Consider the following 25225-nt stretch of genomic DNA (forward strand, 5'->3'; position numbering starts at 1 on the left):
CACTCGCTAAATTGTCCATCTACAGCGTTTAACAATATCACCATACCTGGAAGACTAAGATCATGCAGGCTGTTTATACAATAAAGACAAATTTTATTTTATTTTTGCTTAAATTTACAAATCTTCTTGAAAAAGTAGCCAAACTACAGTAACTTGAGTATAGTAATTATATTTCGCGAATATAATTTGTGATATACTTCATCCTACAGATTGAAGAAAAAAAAATTGGGTTGTGTGGATGTCTAGACAGCGTAGAGTTTGACAGCCATTTCAAAGAAGGGACGAGTCTCTCGCTGCATATGAGCAATTTAGCCAGTGGGGTACGACCGCTAGCCTTGGGTCTTTTATAGGGAGTTTAAGCGAGTCGTTTCTGGCGCGAACGGTTGCGAAATCACGAACGGTTCGGTTAAACCGTTTCAACGAGTCGTAAGCACCAGACGACGGTTTTTAGTGAGTTGTAGAACGAGGACGAACGATACGAAACGACACGACCAAATCAGCAATGATTATAACTGCTTGTTTGACCCAAAGCGCCATCCCCTAGTTCAGTGGTTCTCAAATGGTGTTCCGTGGACCCGAGGGGGTCCACGGAACACCATTTGAGTCCATGTGCAAGGTGATGTGAACTGTCTGCAGTAATGCTTCACTGCATTACCGCAGACAGTTCACATCACCTTGCACATGGATCTTGCACATGGACGTTCAGGCCGGGCGTAGCAGTACTGCAGACAGTTCACATCACATTGCACGCAAAGTGAACGCAAAACGTGGAGGGGCTAGAGGGGGCGCAGTGAAGCGGAACTTTAGTCCCTTTTTTTTTGCAGTGTGTTCAAAGATTTCTCATATAATAAATATTTTGGCATTTGTATTTGGCCTTTGTATTGCATATTAAATTTATAGGGCACATAAAAAAATTAAGATTTTCAAATCGTTTTTTTTTTTTTTTTTTGCGGTAGGCAAAGGGTTAATATGTCAAAATGCTGTACATTCTTAACATTATAATTAATTTTAATTATGCAAGGCCAGTTGTATTGAGTCAGTGAAGAATTCTGGTGATCTGACAAAATGCAATGCGTTTGTTCCAATTTGCTTGTGAAGAATGCATAACATTCGAATGGGTGCGTCCTTTATTACGGCCTAATTAAAGGGCAACTCCGCTCAATTCCGAAGATTTCGGGATAATGATTGATTTCGAATTAAAAAGCCCTAGTAAAACACACATTGTTTGCTTCGCGAAAAATGAGATATATATTTTTAAATCTAATTTTAAACACGAGCGGAAATCGAAACTGAAACTTCGGCTCCGCCCGGCAACATTGGCCTCGGGTCGCCAAGTACATGGCCATCACGTGGTACGAGATGTCATGTTATCCTCGGCCCAACGACGGGCGGGATTGGGGCGGGCGTGTGGCAGGCGCGAGTGTCGTCTGCACCGCACTCTTCGCCACGTTTTGGTGTCTACGGCATTCGACGACGTCTGCACAACTGTGGCATAAGTCTGCGCACGTGGTGTCCGTAGTGTGAACGAAACTCCGAGAGACAGTAATCACAATCGGTGAGACGACGACGGCGGTTGTGACGCGGAAGACGGCGGTAACGGCGGGACCACGGCGGGCGGCCGGACGGCTCCCAAGAAACGCGCTGCGCAGGCGCGTTACAGCAATCACGTGGACACCGCTGAGCGCCGAGAGGCAACGTTGCTGACGTCATGCGCTACGCTCGCACGGAGAAGTGAAAACAAGCAAAAGGGGGCCATGATAATGACGTTTAGCTCAATGTTGGCTCCGCCCATGCCGTAGCCTTGACTGCGCTGTTGGTTGCGCCTGAATTCGCCCGCTCAAGTCGGCCGATTTCGGCAACTTGGCGAGTTGGAAAGTTTGCCGGACTGTTTAAGAAACATTTAGACAGAACTGCGTTATAACATTTCGCGTGTAGTCTTCCTGGGCGATACTGAAGAGGACTGCATTGTTTTTTCAAAACGAAAAATGAAGCGGAGTTGCCTTTTAACTGATTTCGTGTTTTCAAACTTCAAACAGACTAGTTGCATAGACTACTGGGGCAATTCTTGGCTAATAGAACCACACCCCCATATAAATGTGAGTCGGTGAGATTATTGCACTCCTGCACATAATATTTATTAGATTAATAATAAAACCTTGGTATACTTTGGCATTCATTAATTCTACCTGGAATAACCATGCCACGACCAGTGGTTCTCATCTTGTATGAATGCCTAGTTATTATAAGTTAGAATATAGACCAACTCGTGTTTACAAACAAACCAGAGTGCCCCTAGCGGATACCACCGGCGCCGTGTATGCGCTATAGAGTGTGGGCAAGAAGCTTGCCGTCGCCCATAAACAAACCATTGGAAAGGCGATGTTGTCGGTGTCGGTGTGAGTCCCCATGCTCTTTTTCGCAGATGGATTGTTGATTCTACGTCTGCCTGGCAATGTCTTGACAACTTGAGCGCATAGGTCGGCATTTTAAATAGGAGTCATTCAATATCATCTATCTTTCACAAACTCTCCCCCGAATTCATTCACACTCGTATCACGAATTTTTCCACCATCCAAAAACAACACGAGTCAGATCGAGAATTTTACCAAGGCCTCAAATTCACCGAGACTCATCTCGGTGAGAATATTAATATAACTGATATCACAGGAGTCAATCTCAAAAAAATATCACCAGAGTCAAATTCAAAAGATATCAACTCAAGTAGGTCTCAAAATAAAAATATATCACCAGAGTCAAACTCAAAGCAAATATATATCATTGGAGTCAAACTCAAAATATATCAACCTAGTCAAACTCAAAATATGTCACTCGAGTCAAACTCAAAATATATCACCCGAGTCAAATTCAAAATATATCACCAGAGTCAAACTCAAAACATATCACCGAAGTCAAACTCAAAACATATCACCTGAGTCAAACTCAGAATATATCATCCGAGTCAAACTCAAAAAAATATCACAAACTATCACTGATATCACAGGAGTAAAACTCAAAAAATATCATTCATATCACCGGAGTCAGTTCAATCACGAATCACGTGGCATCTCTCTGAACTTGCTGGGCTGGCCTGTCCTTCACCGCGCGGGAAGGGGCAGTCACACCCCTCTCCGCTCAGGCGAATTAGCGTCCGGTGGGGTGGAAGGGAGAGGGCGTTCTCCGGCTTGCTTTTTTATGGCGACTGCGGAAAGCGCTTCGGGAAGACAGCAGAAACGCCGCTCGTTTTGCTTCCTTATTTTGTTTACTTTCTTTGATTCTTGCGATTAAGAGCCAACGCCCGTGTTTTGATCTTTTTTTCCTGTTTCGTGAAGGGCTTGAGAGGAAGCGTGTTTGGGCGACCACCGCACTAAGGAAGTATTATTCTGGTTCTGCTTGTTATTTTTAGAGGTTCTTTATCTTAGTTAATCTCATTTTTGTTTATTTTTGTGTTAGGTTCGAATATTACTGATATAGCAAGAAGGGATTCTGCAACACTGAAATTAATAATAGTTTGTAATGACAAAAAAATGAGGTAGTGTAATTATTTTCAGTAATAATTAAGTCCGCGTTATCGGACAAGTTCCTCTCAAGGTCAGGTAACTCGAATTTTGGCTACTTACTAGTACTATATTAAGATGAACTACAAAGAACGGCGCACCTGCTTTCGAATTGGTTCGTATTGATGACTGAGACACAGAGCGGTTGACCTGGACGTGTGTCATAGTCGGCTACTTGGTACTGGGGTGGAAGGGCAGTCCTCTCGACTCCAAAGTCGACATTATATCCACGACTGCTGAAACCTTGGAGCGCACTGTTTTCCCCACGAAAGTAGCCCTCAGTAAGACGTATCTCACACTTTTTCTCGTGAGGATCTTCCGTTCGTGGAAATCTGTGAGCTTTCCACTGGCGTGATATTCTTTTGCTTGGTTGTGTCAAGAAATAAAAATAAGCACCAGGCAAGGGAGAAGCTTACGGATTGTCACCTTGTCTAACAACACGCTCTCTGCAGCTTTGGAAAATCAGCAGGTTACGAAATTGCTCCTACTCTGGGGGCCGCACAATACCGTCCCGGAAAGCGACAACAAAGAAACAAAGAAAAAAAAAAAAGAGAGAAAAAAGCCCAGATATGTAACGCAATTAACAAAAGCACGTTTTCTTAACACCGTGGGCACGTTGTTGTTGAGAATGAAAGCGGGAATTAAAGGAGGGGGTGAAAACGCCGCCTGTCCTCATGTTCTTTTCTGAGTGGGCGGACGATGCCGTGTATACGGTATACAAGCCTTTCAAGACGAAACTACTCCATGGTCCAGTGTCCAGATGGATGCCAAAAAAAGCTAAAAGCCGTAAAACCAACAATAACCACGAGGAAGCAAAAAAAAAAAAAAAGACGGAGAACATTAGCTTGTTTTTTTCCCATGTGCACCGGCATTTCTTTCCTCCCGTTTTCCTAATTTTTTTGTTTGTGTGTATGTACGCCTGTGTATATTAATGTCACTGTAAAGTCTCAGCTCCCGTTTTTTTTTTATGCCGTATTTCTCTCTCCTTTCCCCAAGTGAAATCAGCTATGTCCGCCCGGAGTAGGGAGGCTGACATTTTCTTGCAATTCAATCTTTTCTTTCTCTTTTTTTTTAAGCTTTTTTTTTTTTTTTTTACTTAACCTAACTTAAATTTAGGAAGAGGACGGTGGCTGCGTGTGCCAGTGCGTGCATCACTGCGACGTGATGCACGTTACACACCATAGGTCAGCCGTCGTACTGCTTTTGCTAAATTGTCCATCTACAGCGTTTAACAATATCACCATACCTGGTAGACTAAGATCATGCAGGCTGTTTATACAATAAAGACGAATTTTATTTTATTTTTGCTTAAATTTACAAATCTTCTTGAAAAAGTAGCCAAACTACAGTAACTTGAGTATAGTAATTATATTTCGCGAATATAATTTGTGATATACTTCATCCTACAGATTGAAGAAAAAAAAAATTGGGTTGTGTGGATGTCTAGACAGCGTAGAGTTTGGCAGCCATTTCAAAGAAGGGACGAGTCTCTCGCTGTATATGAGCAATTTAGCCAGTGTGGTACGACCGCTAGCCTTAGGTCTTTTGTAGGGAGTTTAAGCGAGTCGTTTCTGGCGCGAACGGTTGCGAAATCACGAACGGTTCGGTTAAACGGTTTCGACGAGTCGTAAGCACCAGACGACGGTTTTTAGTGAGTCGTAGAACGAGGACGTACAATATGAAACGACACGACCAAATCAGCAATGATGATAACTGCTTGTTTGACCCATAGCGCCATCCCCTAGTGCAGTGGTTCTCAAATGGTGTTCCGTGGACCCGAGGGGGTTTGAAAAGACGTTTCGGGGGTCCGCAAGGCCCTCCCTGTTTCATAAGTCAAGCCCGCAATAAAAAGTATTTTCTCAGATTAACAAGAAACGTTCCGATTTTCGGGTCAGATTTTTCTTTTGTATGTCAATGACCCTTAGATGTATCCAAACCTTAGATGTATCTATTTATTATATCATTATCATAATTCAACTAAACCTCTCCCTTGCCCCATCCACGATTGGGGTCTTCCATCATCTCCGCCGATCCACAAGGGGTCCACGAAAGATCAATGGTGAGACTGTTCTATAGTGCAAAGGAATACTGTTTTTTTTTTGTTTCATTTTCAAGCTTCCTACAGAATCAGTGGCCGACTCTGTCTCGCCGTTAGCTGTTGCCGTCGTTTCAACCACAAAACAGACCAAGGCAGCGGCGATCGAGACATGCTCGTCTCCTAGCGCTGGTTTGCTTACCCTACTCTGGCAATAAAACGCCGATACCGCCTAAATCAAAACTGCCTCCAATACCCAACTTAACCCTGGCCAGGACAACCGCCCTTTTCGGCGGTGACCACGGTGTAACAGTGGCAAATAAAACAGCATCGATGCAAAAAGAGACGGCCCATATCCTTAGCGGCACGCCAGAGAAAGGATCGTAGCGTTAGCGTATATGTGGTCTCGGCAGTCAGGAAGGAGGTAGAAAAATTTTAAAAAGAGTCACGCAAAATGCTGAACGCTATCCGCGCCTCCAGAAAGGCAAACCGCACAAAGCATTCTAAGTTTAAAGCTATAGTTAGGGTCTCGTGCCTAATTCATCCTCCTGCATCAAAATCGCTGGTCGCGCTGCGATAAAGCTTGAAGCTGTCGAGTGAGGGTCTGAAAACACTTTACTGGAGACGCGAATACACATCGCAAATTGCCGGCACCTCGCCCCACATTGACATTTCTACAACTGTTAGGTATAAAAGGTCCATAAAGTGGACGTACCGAGCGTGAAGCCATTCCGTACAGTGTTTATCTCTACACCGCACAAAAAAGCACATCCTGTCGGGAATGCTAAAACCACTTTGCGGAGAAACTGCGTCGATCACCAAACCCGATGCAGCCCCCACCACTTTGAATATCACAATTCAACGGCGAGCGGGCACTTGTAATCATCAAATCGAGATCCTGCTATTCAAACGGGAAGGAGCCGGATTCACTGGGTCCACTGAAGAGGATTGCAGGCACCCGCTTTCGCTGATTCATCGGCGCGTCTCGCTGTTACCCGCATTCTTGCACCTCGTTAGCCCTTGTTGGCTGCGTCCTTCGTGTTTATGCTGGTTTAGCATCCTGGCATCAGTGATCACCGTCCACCTCGCGCTGTCCTGACAAGGATTCACGGGAAGCACTTCCCGCAGCAGCCAAATGTCTGCTTCCACGGTGGATCGAAGATTTTCTTTTGGGCCGCTTCGAGCTCGCCTTGACCGGTCCGCCATTTTGGAAAGCTCTGAGTCGTGCTGAATAGTTCCCATTCGCGCGAACGGTTCCAGCGCCATGAGTCTTAACGATTGGAGCAAACCGTTTGCCATCTCCCGAACGACTCGCAGGCGCATGCGCAGTGGAGTCGGCGAGTCGTATTGGGGTGAATCGTTCGCCTCGAAACGACTCACTAAAACTTTCTAATATGCCTCACGCACTAGTGATACACGAACGCGTGCCTGCACGATGCTCGTCCAGGTCGAAACGGGCAGGGGCGAGAATTCGACAGATACCTGAAGATTATAATTATTTCTGTTTTTTTTGTTTTTTTTTCGAAAGCCTTAACGAGATGCGCGCAGGAATGCGTATGTGTGTGCACTGCGCACGTGTCCGTCACGGTTGTCATTTTTCTGCTATCGTGTTTGTGCGCATATGGAAGTTCTGCCGCAGGTTTTCTGTTTGTGGAGCATTAAAAACTAAAAGTTTCCGTTGCTGCTTTAGTCAGCGAAGTGGGGATCAGGAATGGCAACGATGATTAAGCGATTAGTTGTTTTGTGTTAAATTTCATGAGATGAGCTGATCCGTCATACTTTTCATGCATTGGATAACCGACCCTTAATATGCAGACGAGTCTCTAAAGCAAAATGATACCTTCCGATCCGTATATAGTTCAAAGAGCAATAAAATGAAGAGACGGGCTTGTGGTACATAATTAATGTTTCATGCAGCAGCTAGCCTATCAAAGAGATATGTGGACATCATTGAGCGAGCTCTTGCTGAGCTTTCGTGCCAGGTTGCTGAGATGCGTGCTTACCCGAGGGTTACACTTTTGCGTTGCATCTGTTAACCCTAGCGCGCGACACCAACAACTCATCGTGTTTTCCAAAAGCACAAGATAAAGCCAAATTAGCCGCTGAAATGATATGACAGCATCCACAGCCGTAGTGATCCGGGCGAACACCCGTACAGTTGCCTGGAAAGGGAAACTCTATTGGGATACTGATTTAAAACGGGTATGTTAACCCGAAAGGCTGTGGTCAATAATCTGGTGGCATCTTTACAGGTAAGTCTAATATGCAACCGCTTTGAACACAGCCATAGTTATCTCCATTCTACTTTTATATATTTGGCTGTTAGCGTACGTAAAGAAAGCGAGCATAAGCCATCAGGTTTGTTCATAATGATGCGATCAAAATAAAAACAGTCTTGAAGCCTTTGTTATTGTGGCGGCGTCTGTAGTAAACGCCCTTGAAATACGTGGAGCTGTCAGAACTCAAAAGACAAGATTGTGCCAAAAAAGAAAAAAAGTCTGCGAACACTCCTAAAGAGAGAAAAAAAAACAAAAAATGTTATGTTAGTGGGCATCATGTGGCATGCGAATCGAAGATACCTGCATGCGTTGTATAGTGATATAGTGATATCTTCCACAATATTTTTTTGTCGGAGGCTCAAGGGTTTTTGGTGTCCACCACAAGTAAATACTAAAGATCCGTTCATTGTAAATTCAATAAACGACGGCATCATTTTAATAAATACATACACTTGTCACCAGACACGAACCTACCGCTCTGGACTGGGGTTGGTATCACGAACACATACAACAATCCAAACACTAAGGCTTCGTTCGTAACTGATCATAATTTAAAGATTCGTACCGGCACATTTCCGTGCCAAATTATCAGGGGTGAAATAATCCAGGCTTGTACAGGAGAGTTTTAGGAGTTTGGGACATTTTGGTGTGGTTACGTTTTGGTGCAGAACATGTCGATGGGGTTTAATAACGCACGGGCTTTTCTGTGCACAACATTTCGGTGGGCAGATGTTTGTTGTATGAACGCTTCAATAAACACGCCTAACTTTACTTGTTAATATTCAGGTTTTTATGCAGACAAGATAATTTTTCTGAGACTAGCCCATCCCAGTTATATAGTTTGTTTTTCTTTTAGATAAGAATAGCTCCTTAAGTGCTACAGAAGTTGTGTAATTAACTAAGTAATCAACATCTAGGAAAAACACACATAAGGTTCGATGCAGATTTTCGAAATCCGTAAATTCTTTAGGCGTATTTATTTAGATTTGAGTAAAACATTTCGTGATAAGACACATGCACAACAAGATGATTTCATTTGTGATTTGTGTGTTGAGACTGATGAGTCTCGACTATTATCCTCCTGGTTCCCAATATCGGAGATAGCACAAGTGATATTACTCAAGCATATATCTGGCATCCCCTTGTTCGAAGAACTTTTTTATAACCGTTCTATGCCAAAACACCCTCCAGTCTAACCTCGTCTGCCGGAATTAACTGGTACGCAAAGACCCTTGACCGTGACTTTCTCGCAACTCGAAAGCTTAACCGACCAAAACGGCCAGAGTCACCAATGACTTCGCCCACAAACCTTCACAATACACGCGCCATGGCCGTCAAGAGTGAATGAGTCAGCTAAATTCGGTAAGTCTGACTCCGAGGGTCGCTGTAATAGTAAACCGAGGTCACACATAGCCCAAATGCAAACATCACCTCGCGTGCGTGCTCGAAGGAAAGAGAAACAAAACAAGCATCCACTCCAAAAACAAAAACCAGCTTTAAAAAAAAAAAAAGAAAAAGGCACACTAATCCGAACGCACGGAGGTTACAGCAATACCCCCTCCGCAACCTTCTGGGCATCCCAGTGGATAAGCGGGGTCCGACCAACAATACAACGCGAGAAAAATAAAAATATCACGAAAAATACGCTGGAATATCGTGACAGCGACTCATTTAATTTTTCTGGAATTCCATCAGAAAATTGGGAAGCAGATTCTCGTTGAAGTGGGCGGGACTTTTACATGCCTTGTTCGGTTAGAACCTAATCATCTGAAGTAGTTTGTTTTGAGCCGGGTCATGTATACAACCTGGCTGTCAAAATGGGACATGCGCAGGATGCAGGCCTTGTTAAGATTCCTGGTTTCGCTATTCACGTCGATCTAAAGTACCATTTTAAATATGTGGGAAGTTCGCAAGATTGAAACAAGACCGTGTTTCGTTGTGTGAAGTTTTATGTTAACACAGGATTGCATTCTTACGCCTGTAGTATTTCTTGCTTGATAGGGCAGTCTACACCTATTTTCACTTTAGGTGCGAACAAAGTCAAAGCTAGAAGCGCGAGCCGTGTGTGCATCAACTTGTACGTTTTTGACTCGCACACGAAATTGTGCAGTGCATGCGGGCATTGAATTCTGGCTGCACGCTTGCGTTTTAAGCTTCGGCTTTGTTTGCACATAGGCGAAACAAAGTATAGACCTTTTCAGGCAGCTGTGCACGGACGCGGCTATAACTGACCGTCGCTTTCTGTTTTCATGTGTTCCGTCCAATTCACTTCATTACTGCAGTCCCAGGCCACGTTACTGAAAAAACAAGAACGCTGTGACCACAGCGTTTTTGATTCCGACGCAGGCCCCTGATGAGTTTGTCATTGCTTATTTCAGCGTCTGGGCACCTCGGCCGTACAACATACGGTAAGGTCAGAAATGGCGGCGCGAATCTGGCGCGTGCTAAAAAAGACTATCAACGCTGTTAGAAAAAAAGAAAAGGGAGTCTGCTTGGTGATATTGTTAGAGGAGACCGCCCGTATAGCGGGGGCAGACACACAAAAATAATCATGTACGGGAGGAATATTTTCATGCATTGCATGCACTAAAGCCTATCTTATACACTCCGTGCGACGCGACCGGCGCGTTGCCGCGCAGCCGTTACCGAAGGTAGGCAGTGAGAGCCGCAGCGAAACGAAACCACGTCGCGTACATTGGTACGCACTGAAATCGGAGCGGTGTGGTTGTGCTGGGTTGACAGCATGAACTGCTGCGTCCAAGTGCTCCAATAGTTATGCATCGTATCTCGTGGGGACGAAGTTTCACAGTTTTTCACCTCGCCGATGTTTTCTGGGACAGCGACAACGATGGACCCGTGCCGTACGACGCGAGAAATTTGATCTCCCGATCATGTCTGCCACTGTATCGGCACGGCTGACATATTCTACACTGCCGCTTTGCGCTCTGCGTTTGTTTTCGTAGCAGTAACGCCTAGATATCTCAGCTCGAGCTGAAATGCCATCCCACACTCGCGGGCATGCAGTGCGAATTTCGTTGAAGGAATGCCCTCCAAAGAAGTTTCGTCCCCATCGTACGTGTCGATGATATTTCCGGACCAGTATGACACGCAGTCTGTACTTCATGAAGAAAGATTCGGACAATACAAAAAGTGACAAATATGAATCTAAGGAAAACTACAATGAAACTTGGAAACACTGGACAATCGATGTTTGAGTATGGAAGTTTATGTGGTGTGCTTTCTTTTTCGATCAGCCTCCTTTTGGATGTGGAAAAGCTGACACACCGAGTCTTGTAGACAAGTTTTTTTTTTCTCGCGGCTTTAGGGCCAGATATCGCAAAGTTGTTCGAACTGGAAGTACCGTCCACTGGTCCCTTCCTACCTGTAAAGTGTGCACATCCTGGCCATGATGAGTGATCTCTTGACAGCCTTCGACGGTGAAAGCCGGTTCCAATTTAGTTACACCGCCCAGAAATATTTCCACCTGGTTCAACTATGCCACGTCTTTTAGGTATAAAAAGTGTTTGGTCAAGTTACGGTTGTTAAAGTACCTGTGTGCCGAAAATCAGCACCTTGCACAACCAGATTACTACACAACAGCTGACCGTAAATGCCTTTGACGGCCAAACCCTGTGTTGGCCGACAACTTGGTTTTTTTGGCTTTGAAACCACCTTCCGTAACATTGTTTCAATTGGAAGTACAGTGAACTAGTCCCTTCCTACCTGTAAAGTCTCCATCTCCCACGACGAGTGGTATTCTCTTGACGGCACTTTCACGGTCAAAACTGTTTCCCATTCTGTTACGCCGCTCGAACCAAATTTCCACCTGGTTTTCCTATGCCACCTATTTTCGGTATTATAGCTTTTGTGTGTCAAGTTACGGTCATGTCCAAGAACCTGTGCGTCCAAATCTGCACTTCGCACAGCCCGGCTATAACGCAACATTTTGGGTCCAATACTAGGATATTCCTGAAAGCTTTATTCCTTTATTCGTTCGAACCATAACTTTCACACCTGCTGTCTTAATAAAACTTGGCCAACTTAGTGCACAAACTTAGTGAACATCGCACTCGCCTCCAAATATAATCGTCCCAGCAGTCCTACCTTTACAGCGACAAGTGAAACAAATTTCCCACTGAGGGCATTTATGGTGACGGCCGTCTTGCTTTTCGGAAAATTTCTCGAACCCCTTTTTCGACCGCAACTAAAGAAATGACCCCTAATAACGACTCAAACTCAGTATATAAGGAGCGGAGAACAGCTAAATTCTCAACAAAAGCTTAGTGGATAAAGCAACGTTGAGTGGTATGATGATCGAAGCCTATGCTTGACAGCTCCAAATTTGCATTATTCTTTATGCTAAGATGTTCAGATCCTTATTTTCACAAGTAACTACAAGTCTGATGTTTGACAAAAATTAATAATTTGTAACAAAAATTTTTTTATGGCAGTCTGCCTACATAGCGCAGCTTTATTGGGTGCTTATAAACAGATGAAAGAAAATCTGTGGAAACCTTCGTTTAAATAGGCACTTGTGTAGAAGAAAGACATGTTTGCACCAAAGGCTCTATGTTCCTAAATATGCATGGTGGTATTCAGTGCTTATGAAAACATCACAGAAGGAAGTGCTGCTTTTAAACTGCAAAACAAATTTGGAACATTTTTTGTTTTATACTCATTGACTGTTCTGCCTGTTACTGCCAGTGAAGTATCCAGGAATTTTTTACGGGAAGAGGGGGGGGGGGGGGGGGGAAGGGAAGGGGGGGGGATCAAAATGCAGGTGTATACTATAGGGTCGGCTGGGTTTCGGGAAGGGGGGGTAGAGGGGCTGAAGCCTGATAAGCCTCCTCTCTGCTTGTGCCACCGGCTACTGCAAACACTGTGGCTTCCAGTGCTTTGATGCACCATATATTTCATTATTTTGTCACTATTTACAGCTGTTGGGCACCCTCTCCCCCGTAAATAGGCTACCTAGGGTTTGCTGCACGAAGTCCAAACCTTTCTTTTTTCCAGACTGCATGCCTTTTTTGGTCATGTAGCCAGCCCTCAGGCGCTGCTAATATCAGGAATGCTTTTTATTGCAGTAGCCCTTAGAACAGCCTGCAAAACTTTCACTTTGGAGGAAGGAGAGCCAGCAATGCTCAGATAAGATTGACTTTGGGACTCAAGCACTTAAGTGCTCAAACTCCACCAAGGACAGAAGAATAACCCTCACTCCTTATCTTTACCCAGGTTAACAGAAGAGCTTGAAAGAAAAAGAAGCCACCAGGAAAAGCTAGAGTCAAATGCTCCCTGGCCACTTAAAGAGTGTGTCCGGTTCTCTTTTGTCTTTCCATTGTCATTCTTTTTGTTTAGCTGCTCAGCGCTTTACTTGTGCAATTAGTCCTGATAACATTGCCTTCTCACGTAAAGAGATATTGGTTGCCCGCTTTTTCTTGAGGTACCCCAGCGGCATGTTTAAATAGTTGCTTGAAGGAAGCATTCACGTACATACGGGAGACAGCCTGTGATGGAGTGGTGAGGAAGCACAGGCTGAATGAAGCCAAGAGCTTCTGCCATGAGGTGTTTGTTGTCGTGCTTCAGAGCAAAGAACGAAAAAAAGAAGCCTGTCGCTGAAATGGTTTTATGGCACCAGCAAAAATTGTGAAATGCTGTTGGTGTGAAAGTTAAGCCTTTGGCATGTTTAGATTGTTGGCCACCTCTTTACAATGTGTCAGTGTCACATTATATGAGGATATACCTAAATACATGTTTTGCAAATGCATTGGAGATAATTTAAACTTAATTTTTGTTTCTTTTTTTCCACTTTTATGTTTTGGGACCTAGGCCACAGCCTTACGGAGAAAATTCCAACATTCTGTTTATGTGACAATTATCAACTTAGTATAATTGGATTTCTATTTGATAGCTCTGCTCGGCTAGACAATTTACTTTGCTCTATCTTCATTTGCTGGAGATTTCACAGTCCTTTCTCTAAATTTATTTTTAAAAAAAATGCAGAAAAAGAATTGTGAAATTTCAGAATTTAGAAACCATTGTCCAGTTCCATACCTTAGGATGCCTTGAGAAGAATAAAGCCTTTATCCCTGGCAAAAGGAAGCGTCTATAATTGCCGCCACATTTTTGACTCGTCCTTGTTCTAAAGTTTTGTGAGACATGCTTTGATTATATTCTTAATATTTTCAATACTTGTATCTGAAAATCTGATTACTTTGATCAGTCTGATCACTTTAGTGTACCTGTACCGTTTGAACCTTTCGGTTGCCGATAAAGAAAAATGTTGAGGGCAAGCAGGCGGCACAAGCCCCACTCACGCAAGTGATTGGCGCAGTGCGAGGCATGAAGTGGACACAAGTGCTGCATCGGCCTTGATTACTCTGGTCCAATCACCGTTTGCTCAGACTTTGCTCTAAAGCCCCTTGATGCAGTGAATGTCATCAGTGGTTTTAACCAAGGTCAGTGCTTCGTGAGTTCGCTGGTGAACTGAGCAATACTTCATGGCTCAGCTCGGCAGCGAGGGCACAAAGACAAGCGTCTAACTATGAATCATTTGACCTTTTTACAGGTGAGGACTCATTACGGTAGTGGTTTTTCACTTGATGTGTTACTTGTGCCTTGCTGCCGAACACAGCACTTTGGTTGCTGGTCCTCTGATCGCCTGTCATGACCAGGGACGGGAAAGAGCTAAGAGTATTTGTAAAGGCTCTGAACGGCTTACGTAGAGAAATAAGAACAGATGCACAGCGTGAAAGAAAGTGTAAAGTTCACGAGTGACACATATGATGAGGTCAAAGGAATGGCAGCTGAACTGAAGGAGGTGAAGCAACTTGCCGAGTCAAACCATAGCCTACGAGTTGAGAACAAAGCACTGTCGCTTAAGATTGAAGAACTGGAACAATTCCAAAAGGCTAATAACCTTGAGGTAAAAGGGCTGCCCCTCGCAGGTGACCCTTGCGAGGTTATAAAAAAAAACTGAAGTTTTGGGGGAGCCTATTCTGGACATAGACATCGATGTCTGTCACAGAGTACCCACTGCTAAAGACAATGAAAAAAACGCTATTGTGCACGTTATTCGACAAACATTGCGAAACACAGTTTTGGCAAAGACAAAGAAGATGCTTGATACCTCAGTGTTGGGTCGCACGAAGGAAAGACATCCAGTGTACATGAACGAGCACCTGACACGACTGAAAAAGCAGCTCCTGGGCGCAGCGATTGCACACAAACACGTTTCTGTCTGGAAATAATGTATGGTCCACTGGAGGAAACATTTACACCCGGAAAAACGACATCACTAATACAGTAAAGATTAACTGCCAAGACGACAAGGAAGAAATGACCGCATAACACGCTCACTTAAAGGGAAGATGGGGCACTTCTGCATTTGAGAAAAAACACTTGAATTGCGTTCATTTGGCCTTTAGAATAACAGATATCACAATTATGTTTCCATGCGATGTGCCTGAGAGCCATGAGAGCAATTTCAAAATAGGGCTGAAGCCTTGCCTCCCTGGCCTTGGGCAGCCAAAAGATCTGTCGATGACGTCACATACAGCGACTGTCTTTCGCGTTCAACAATACTTCCGCAGCAAATGGTTTGAGTATTCGGGTTCACGGGGTAAAATATACTAGAATTCACTTCTAAATTGCTTTTTTCAAAAACCTCCGTGGCTTCTCTTTAAGCGTGGGCTGCTGTGAAATGGCTGCAAGCCCATACAATTGGAGCCAATGCTGCGACATACCTGCTTTTCAACTCACTTCACAAAAACACAAGTCCTGTTTTTCTTCCCTCCACATGAACATGTGCAGCATGAGGACTAAGCTAGATTCACTTGAGCTATTCCTCACTTCTTGAAGACATATTTTCGATGCCCTCATTTTCACAGAAACTTGGCTCAATAGTAACTACCAGTTACCGCCATTGTTGGGCTACAAAGGAACGGGCATGGTTAGGGCCACTAAAAGGAGCGGGTGGAACAGTGATTTACGTAAAGAGTACTAAATCAGTGTTATAGACGAATTATGAGTAATCAATACAGAAGTTGGATGCATGGTGATTAATGCAGGAAAGACAATTATTGCTGTTGTGTACAGACCGCCTACCGGAAACGTGACATCTTTTCTTGGCCTTTTCAGAAATAGGTTGGCTTACCTGGGTGCTCTGCTTCTGCCTTTTGTGATCTCGGGCAATGTAAACATAAGTAACATATCTGATAAATCCGCGGCAAGGTGGTTTGAAAATCTGCTGCTAGCTTATGGTTGCGTCAACGTGATAACAGTGCCGACTTGAGTAACTGTGACAAGTGTGACATCATTTGATGTTTGTGTTACAAATATACATGTCGCTGATGTGATGCCTGGCATTATATCCCACGATATTAGTGATCACATGCCTATTTTTTGCTTAACAACATGCTTACGGTGACCATAATAAAAGCAAACACGTGTTAAGAAAAATAAACAATGATTCGCTCTTAAACGTTCGTGACTTGGTCACATATGAACTGGAAGATGTAAATATGGCTTATAATATATTTCATTCTAAATTTCAGCTAGGCTATGACACAGCCCTTCCTCTGGTTACATCTCGTGTCCAAAACAAAAAGATCAGAAAACCATGCATTGATGCTACCCTATTTAAGGAAATAAAAAAAGAAAGATTGTATGTATCGACATTTTATTAAACACCACAATCTCAAAGTAATAGCTGAATACAAAAAAAAAAAAAAAAAGTTAATGCACATTTTAAAAAAAAGACGTAGGAAAGTTTTAAAATATTTATAACTATCCTAAGAAAGATTGGGAAGCGGTTAACAGTTTATCTGGAAGAGCTCGCAAGCATATTCCTGTGCAGGAAATCAAGGTAGGTGACGTAAGGTTCACTGGCCAAGAGCTTGTGGAAACAATGAATGTGCACTTCACAACTGTGGGTGTATGTGCCAAATTACCAAACATGACAGGCCAGTCCAGCACATTGCGCAACAAAATCTTTAACCTCTATTATGGTCTTTCCAACGACACTGAACGAAGTAGATGCAATGATCTCAAACCTAAAAGTTGCACTGCTGCTGGCTTTGATGATATAAAAGCTCTTCCTATTAAGTATGTATCATTAACATTAAGTCCAATTGTTTCCTATTTAATTAATCAGATGTTCCTAACTGGGATATTTCCTGACCAACTACAAGTTGCTAGAGTGACTCCAATTCACAAAGGCGGGAATGATGCCGTTTTTCAAAACTATAGGCCTATTTCAGTCTTACCAATTCTATCGAAACTATATGAGCGCGCGATCGTACACAGAGTTGAAAATTTCTTTAAGGATAATACAATAACTGCGGCATAGTTTGACTTTCAAAGGGAGAACTCTACCAACCAGGCTCTTTTTAAAATAAAAGATAAAATTAAGAAAATAGGTTATACGCACTAGGCGTATTTTCATACCCTAAAGAAAGCGTTTGATATGGTACAGCTCAATATTTTGTTAAAGCTTGATCACTGTGGTATACGCGGAATTGCTTTACGGTTACTAAAGACGTGTCGTCAAACAAGTTTTTGATCAAATATGGTGTCCCGCAGGGATCCATTAGGGGTTCATTATTATTCTTGGTATATATTAATGATGTGGTCAATATTACGGGTTCACCAAACATTGTCATGTATGCAGATGACACAAACGTTTTCTTTACTGGAAAGATTAAACAACAACTCGAAGACATAATTAACAGATACTTGGTGAATTTGTTTCATTGGCTAATATCAAATAAACTGCAACTAAACGAGTCTAAAGCCAAATATCTAATATTTCGGCCTATCAATGAACGCGATAACAACGCCGTCATTATTAAATTTAGCAATGTAATTGTAGAACAAGTAACAGAACAAAAATTTCTTGGGGTTTGGTTTAATGAAGAAATAACGTGGAATACACATGGTCAGGCATATCAAGAGACAGCTATCAAGGTCTCCTGGATGTATGTACAGAATAACAAATTTAATCCCGCTCTGGCTGAAAAAGTGCCTTTATTACTCGCTGTTCTATTCTTATCTTTCATATGACATTTTAGTATGGTGTACTACGACCATTGGAAACTAGAATCGGCTTTCAGTACTACAAAATAGAGTTCTACGTAGGTATGCTAATTACTCTGGAAACCTGCAGGACTTAGACTGTGTTAAACATTACACCTTACATAACATGCTGAAAGTAGACCAGGTTTATTATTTTAAACTAACGCAATTCCTACACAAAAATAAACTCTATATTGAATTTAATGAAACTCGGGACGGTCATGCTCACTCCCTTTGGCACACCAAATGACAGATGCCTCGAATCAGGGCTAACTAGGGAAATCAGAAACTCGACTACCAGATAACCGGTCTTCGTAATGCTTTGGAGCAGAATGCAATTATTTGAGCAGCTTTGTACAATTCAAAACCGACGTCAAGCGTTTTCTGATGTGTACCGGTATTGCTTTTTGTGGGTAGTGGACTTTTCTGGTTTGCATGGAGTTTGCTTCTTTTCTATTGATGCTTTTTTTGTGTTGGTTTTATGCAACATGTGATTGCTTGCACTTGATTTTTTTTTTTTTTTCTTGGAAACATGTTGGTTGCGTTGGTGCCTTTGGCTGTGTGCGTGTTTGATTGAATTGTTCTGCAGTTATTGCGGGCACCTGGTTTTGATGCAATATTTCTGGGTTACATGTTCTATGGCAGCCGTTGTGTTTTTTGCTGCCTCTTTCGAGCAATGCTGTACAGCTGTAACGGGCGGAGAGGGCTTGTCAGGCAGAAGTGCCTTTTAACTCTTCCCCCTGGCCGGCCATGGCCTGTAAAATCAGTACAGAAAGAAAGAAAGAAATCCAGTTGTTTCATTTTTGCCATTGAAACCGAAACTAACTGATAAAGTACTGTACGTCGAAGAGGACAATCACCTCCGACAAAAGTAACTGTACCCAACAAAATACACCTTCCTTATCGCCATTAGCATGGCAGAAGCTAGACTGCTAAATCTACCGTTAAATACCGGGGAAGCGCCCATGCCACTTTCACTGAAAACTGGGTTAATCTAGGCATGGGCGCTTGTCCGGACAAATCGGGCGCTTGAACGAACAGGGCGCTTCGGCGCTATTTTACGGTATGCCACTAGATGCACATCGTTTTGAAAAGGGCCTACAGTTGCCTCAGGGTCGTGAGACGTCGGGTGACCCATTCTCGTTGTGACGAAATAATCGCGCTCAAGGAGAAAAGCACTCAACTTTCCTTTTATAGTCTCTTTGATGGAGCGGCTTCTAGAACCCAGTTCTCTAGCCGACCCATGTAACCTGCAGAGTTTGGGCCCAAAGCAAATTCTCGTTTTACCAGTGCAATTTGCAAAAGGCCATCTTTTTGTAAACAACCTTTTTTGTGTGCCTCGTATAATTGTTTAATGTTTTTTTTGTCCATTTGTCACCACTTCGATTATAATATCTGTGTATTCCTAAAGGTCATGTCTGTTTTCTCCCTTTTTTGCCAGAGGGAAACAATGAAGTTGAACATTGCTGTGAAAGTTTTGACGCGCCTGCATGCAAATGTAAACTTCCATCTCCTTCGCAGGACGTCCGGCTGCACTATGTCTCGGCCGGCGACAGGTCCAACCCTCTCATGCTTTTCCTTCACGGTTTTCCCGACTTCTGGTTCACGTGGAAGGAACAGATCCTGGACTTCAAGAAGGACTTCTGGTAGGAATTTGAAGCAACTTGACTGCAGTCACTCGCGCTCAAAGAGCAACTCCAGTCAAGCTGCTTTGAAGGTTACTTTAAAGGGGACTACTCTTGATCATCTCGCTCGGCCTCAAAGCCGTTGCGGCTTTGGGTGCGTCTTAAGAAATGCGGCACAAGTGACCTAGTGCTTCATTTGCCGAGTCGTCATGGTTCGTGCGAGGCTTCGGTTCTGAGGCATAATTTATTCGGTCAGCAACAAAGAAATGAATGCCGTTGGCACCCACGCATCACTTCATAGCTGTATTGGTGACCGTTCTAATTGCCTACCTTTTTAAAGGGGGACACTACCCTAGAGGGTCGACTTTTGTACCTTTGTTTGAATGTGAATGAAATTTACTGTATATACTGGCAGTTGTGAGGAAGGTTGCAGTGTAAAGTTTCATCTGTGTACAGGAATTGTAAAAGAAATTATGGTTGTTTTTTATCAGCAGCACACTGCTTCATTTAGGAAAACTATCATTAGAAAATAATGTAATATATAACGCTTTTCTTCACTAGATCTGCAGCAGAATGCCTGGAGAGGGCAACTGTGAAAACAAAATTTCCAAAAAGTAATTTATTTTATCCTAACATCACATTGAAAAATGAAATAAGTGTTTTGCCTTTTATGTCGTCGACAAAATCTTAACATCTTTAATTAAAGACATCCAGAAAGTCAGAAAACAGTTCCACAGTTGAATTGCTCATAAGGTTTCAATTGTGAAAAACAATGAGTGAGTCTTTTCTTTTGTCCCATTAACAAACAAGTTATCCTAAAGTGAAATTAATGGCAAAAAGTGAAATGGGAAAAAATGCATTCAAAGTGCTCCAATCCCTACCTTCTCTTTAGCACCGGCGGACCGAAAATAATAAAAAAAAATTAACTATACAGTGTAAACTATTAAACCTTCCTGGGAATACTCTCTAGATGTTTGTGGATGTAAGTATGGAACTTTTCAAAATCAACTTTTTTTTTTTCAGAGGTTTTGTTCTCTGGGTAGTGTCCCCCCTTAACAATATCACGCTAGTGAGAGTTAGTCATGCTCCGAAGAAAAAATAACAGCCGCTCCTGTTCATGAATGTGCTCCAGCTTAAAAACGTCGAAGATACAAAGCAATAGTAATATTGCCACAAATGAAAAGGCGAGGAAACAAGGAATAACTGAGGAAACTGAAGCGTTTAATGGGGGCAAACTTGTGCCCAAAACAAAAAGGAAACGGAAGATAACAACTGAGCGTCGCGGGCGTCGAAGTTGGCGGGCAGCAGAGTCGAACGCTAGGGCGAGACTGACTCCGCTTGCCTTGCAGAGTCCCTTATGTACCCTCGTTGGTTTCTGGATGATTCGGCATAGAACTTTCGGCACGTAGAACAATCGGAACACGATCAGGCGAGAATGTTCTTGAACTTACGAGAAGGCCAAGTTGAAAGAATAAATAAAAAGACAGTCCGTTGACTGGAATCGAACCTATACCTTTTGCGCGACAGTCAAGCGCGGTAACTACTCGGCCACGCACGTGCTTGCGCTCCAACGTGCGTGGCAATATCCCACGTAATTAGCACAAACATGCAATCGCTGTTCTCTCCTGTTCTCTCAGTGCTGCCCAAAAGCCGTCACCAAAACTAGCTCTGTGCCAATGTGTACTTACATGTAAGAGACTAACTTTAATTTGAAAGTATAATATTCAGTTGTCACCTACATGCGCAAAATGCAGAAAGGCATTGCTATTGCGCGCTCACTGTCCATGTCGCTAAGTGTGCCACTGAGAAAATTTCTTGCTTCTCCGGCTGTTTTGAACGCAGGGTGGTGGCTCCGGACATGAGGGGTTACGGTCTGTCATCGAAGCCAGCGCAGGTGGAAGACTACGGCATGTCGTATCTCATTGAAGACGTCAGGGGACTGATCACGGCACTCGGTGAGCCTTGGGAGTGCACTTGAAGTTGCACCATGTCTTGTGGAACCGCTTTATACGTACCACTTGTGGCGTGCGAGGTTTCACTATGCAGTGCACCTGAGGAATTGCACTGCACAATATGTTTGTGCCGAATGGATCCCTTTTGAATTTGCTATTGGCGACCATGTGCCTCGATTGTGCTCAAAAGTGCGGCTGGCCACCATGATCAAGCGAGGCACTGGCACTACGATCTATACCCTTGCAGCTGCGAGCACCAGCGCCGCTTGTCCAGATTCACTATCGTGAACCAGGAGTTAAGTTGACATTCCCTGTTTGCTCACTACAAATGGAGTGAATGACTACCATGGCACCCGCAACACAAACAACCGAAATCGGTGGCGCAGTTAATATTTGCAACTGAACGTTACGTGGAGACGTTTTGGTGCAGAACTGCAACTTTTTTCCGTGGATTCACTCTCGTGTCGGTGATTGAGTTGCTCGTTCGTTGGGAGGAACTCGCGAGGTGCCCCTGCATGTGCCCAGGCAGGAAGAAGGCGATTGTGGTGGGCCACGACTGGGGCGGCTTCGTTGCCTGGGTGTTCGCCTCCAAGTACGAGCACATGGTGGACCGACTGGTCACGCTGAACTCCGCCCACCCGCTGGCCATGAAGCACCAGCTCGAGAACAGCTTCGAGCAGATGGTCAAGTCCTGGTATGTGCAGTCTGACCACCTTTTCTTGTACAGAATGTGTCTGGAGCTAGAGTTTTCTACAAATATGTCCCGTAAAAGAAGTGTAATGCATATTTATTCATTTTAATTACTATCGGTCCTACAGAGAACCAAGATAGAAGTGGAAGTTACGCAACACGAGAAAACATGCACAAAATGCACAAATCAATCCAATCATTATAGTATGTTTTTGAAAACGGCATTTGACTACCTCCCATACCTCGGTGCACGCGTCGAGCTTCACTGCTTTGCACCAGGGAGCTAGAGCAGCGGCTGACCTGGGGGGGCTCCTGGCTTAGCGCAAATTAACGATATTCTTTCTGAATGTTTTCACTTTACACGAGTTTACTGGCACTAGTGGGACCCAAGTATACTCGCACGCAACGCCATTGACCAAGAAACCTGTTTTTTGCGGCGTAATTTCAAGGATAAAAGCGAGCCTGTTCTCTCAGTCACTCCTTTGCAAAACTTGGCGACGTGACGGCATAGTGTCCCAGTGACGATATTTGAATGCGAATAATAGACTGAACCCGAGCATTGCATAAGCACCCGATTTAGGCTCGAGGTAGCGACAAGCATTCGAGTAGTGTCCAATCGCGGCATTGATGACAATAGCTAAACCATAACGATGTCTAGCACTCGGCGCCAGTTTAATTAAAAAATAAACAAAGAAAAAACGAGGAGAGAACGAGAGAGGAAGACACGGGTGTACTATTTCAATAAATATGGTAGTCACGGCAGTTTTTGCGCAGCTGTCAATCGAAAGAGCAGCAATTACTCCGGTTCCTACGCTGCTAAAGAGTAGTGTCACCTTTAAAGGGACACTACAGGGTCCGATCGAGAAAAGTAAACCCTACTTTTCGGCCCGCGTAAAAAAGCTATGTATCGCAGAACGCTCAAACTCCGCCAGAATGTAACCCTAGCGGTCCAAGCAACAGGCCAAAGTTTCAGAGCATGAGCTTACCTGGATCAAAAGATAAAAGAAAAAAAAAACGAGAAACCTCTACGGGGACGCTCTGACCACGGAGAGACGCAGACTGAGGCCGTCTGCTTTGCGTTGCATCGCATAGGTGGCGCCACCACCCGCGGGTTGGCGGGTTATTACGGGCATCTGCCGGGCTTGGCGGCGAATTTGGAATTGTTCTTTATCATTTCTGAAGTTTCACTTACCCACTGCTTTCCACTGCAACGGAAATAAAGATTACACGCTCTAATTTGTGATACTTCGGTGCATTTGCTCAGGCATAACATCTTTTCATGCTAATTATTTTAGCAGATATCGTCTGCTTTGTTCTTCGCAAACCCGAACACCGGTTCTCCCGTTGATTACTTTCAATCTCTACCGTGTTTCGCTGCACTTTCCTGCCTGATGAGGCAATTAACCCAAAAACAACACACGGACGTTGTGGTTTGGTATTTAAAGTGCAGAAGCTTTAAGGATGCTCGCCGCCGATACCGTCGAGTGCACCGTTTTAGGCCGCCGTCAAAGAGAACCATCCGGAAGTGGGTCCAGCGTTTTGGCACACTGGGCAGCGTAACGAACAAGAAGCACGTCTTCGCCAGCACTCCAGAGAAAGAGCAGCTCACGTACGAGATCATGGGTGCTTTCGAAGCGGACCCGCACCTGTCCACGAAGAGAGCGGCGAGTTTGTTTGGAGTTTCAGATTACACTATGCGCCGGATTCTTCGCCGACACAACCTGCATGCCTACAAGGTTCACGTTCTCCACGAGCTGAAGCGTGAAGACTATGAAAGACAGCTCAATTTTGGCCGCGAAGAGATCCCAAGGATCGCGGCCAACCCCTCCCATCTGGACTTCCTTCTGTTCTCGTTAGGCCGTCTTTCACCTCGACGGAAAAGTCAATGCTCAGAGCTACGGGTACTGGAGCAGCGGCAACCCGCACTGGACAATGGAGAAGTCTCAGTACTCTCCCAAGGTAACTGTCTGGTGCAGGATCTGTAAGGAGGGTGTTGTTGGGCCTTTCTTTTTATAAGTCTGTGACGGGCAGAAGTTACCTGCGCATGTTGAAGGAGGAGTTTCTTCCTGAGCTCGAGGCCCTCCACATGCAACGACAAGTTTGCGTATTCATGCAAGATGGAGCGCCCCCACACTGGTGGACCTCCGTCAGGAAATGGTTAAGTGACACCTTTCCTGGACGCTGGATGGGAAGAGGCTCGCCCAGCATGCCATGGCCACAGCGATCCTCTGACCCCCACATACAATGCCCGAAAGGGCGCTTTGAGATAAATTAAATAAAAAAAAAAAAAATATTTGTGATTTTTTTGTATGGGGGTTTATCAAGTCACAGGTCTGCACCGGCCGAATCTCCACCCTCGATATCCTCAAGTAACGCATTGAGGCAGCGTTTCTGCTCATTACGGACGAAATGAGAGCTGCGGCGTTTGCCGAATACGAGGCGAGACTTGGATGTTGCAGCTGGGAGGTCACGTTGAGACAGAACCGTAGGACTACGGTGTTACCTTCCAGTGCCTGCCCCTGACGCACTCCACATACTTTCATCTGGAAGCAAGAATAGCTTCCGCCATGTGCGCGGTCTTTTCCCGTTTTTATTTCGTTTACTTCTGACATATGGCCCTTTTTAGGGCTGCCAATTACGGTTGTCAGGTGCTGAGCTACTGCTGCTCGGCGCTCTCCCGTGTCTCTCTCATCAGGTGTATCCGGACCATGCAAATGGTGGACCTGGATCTTTGACGGGGCAGCTTAATTGTCCAGCATTTAATCTAAATACCAGCAAACCAAAAGTACTGAATTTCTTTAATAATATTAATAATTATAAATTCGAACGTGTTCGAGACTCGACATAATGAATAAACCGGGTCACAAAGTCGCTGACTTGGCATTTTCTGCCTCTCCCTTTTTTAATTTTCTTTGCCAACAAAAAAGAAGAAAAAAAAGAAAAAAGAACCAAGTATGCAAACATAAAAAACGGTACAGAAGTTAAAAAAGGGAAATATATTGGCCCAGCTGAAGTTCAT

General features: G+C 44.0%; 1 protein-coding gene across 1 annotated transcript in view; it reads left to right on the plus strand.

The window, feature by feature from the left end:
* LOC8025515 (epoxide hydrolase 4) overlaps window positions 1-25225 on the plus strand; it is a 47486-nt gene that overhangs the window by 8269 nt on the left and 13992 nt on the right. Inside the window, exons 2-4 of the mRNA XM_029979252.4 lie at window positions 19461-19585; window positions 21407-21519; window positions 22042-22210. Of these exons, the coding sequence (XP_029835112.3) occupies window positions 19461-19585; window positions 21407-21519; window positions 22042-22210 (407 nt within the window). The remainder of the gene's footprint in view (window positions 1-19460; window positions 19586-21406; window positions 21520-22041; window positions 22211-25225) is intronic.

The sequence above is a fragment of the Ixodes scapularis genome, unplaced genomic scaffold (assembly GCF_016920785.2).
Source record: "Ixodes scapularis isolate PalLabHiFi unplaced genomic scaffold, ASM1692078v2 PGA_scaffold10__122_contigs__length_95168666, whole genome shotgun sequence".
In the NCBI taxonomy this organism is placed as follows: Eukaryota; Metazoa; Arthropoda; class Arachnida; order Ixodida; family Ixodidae; genus Ixodes; species Ixodes scapularis.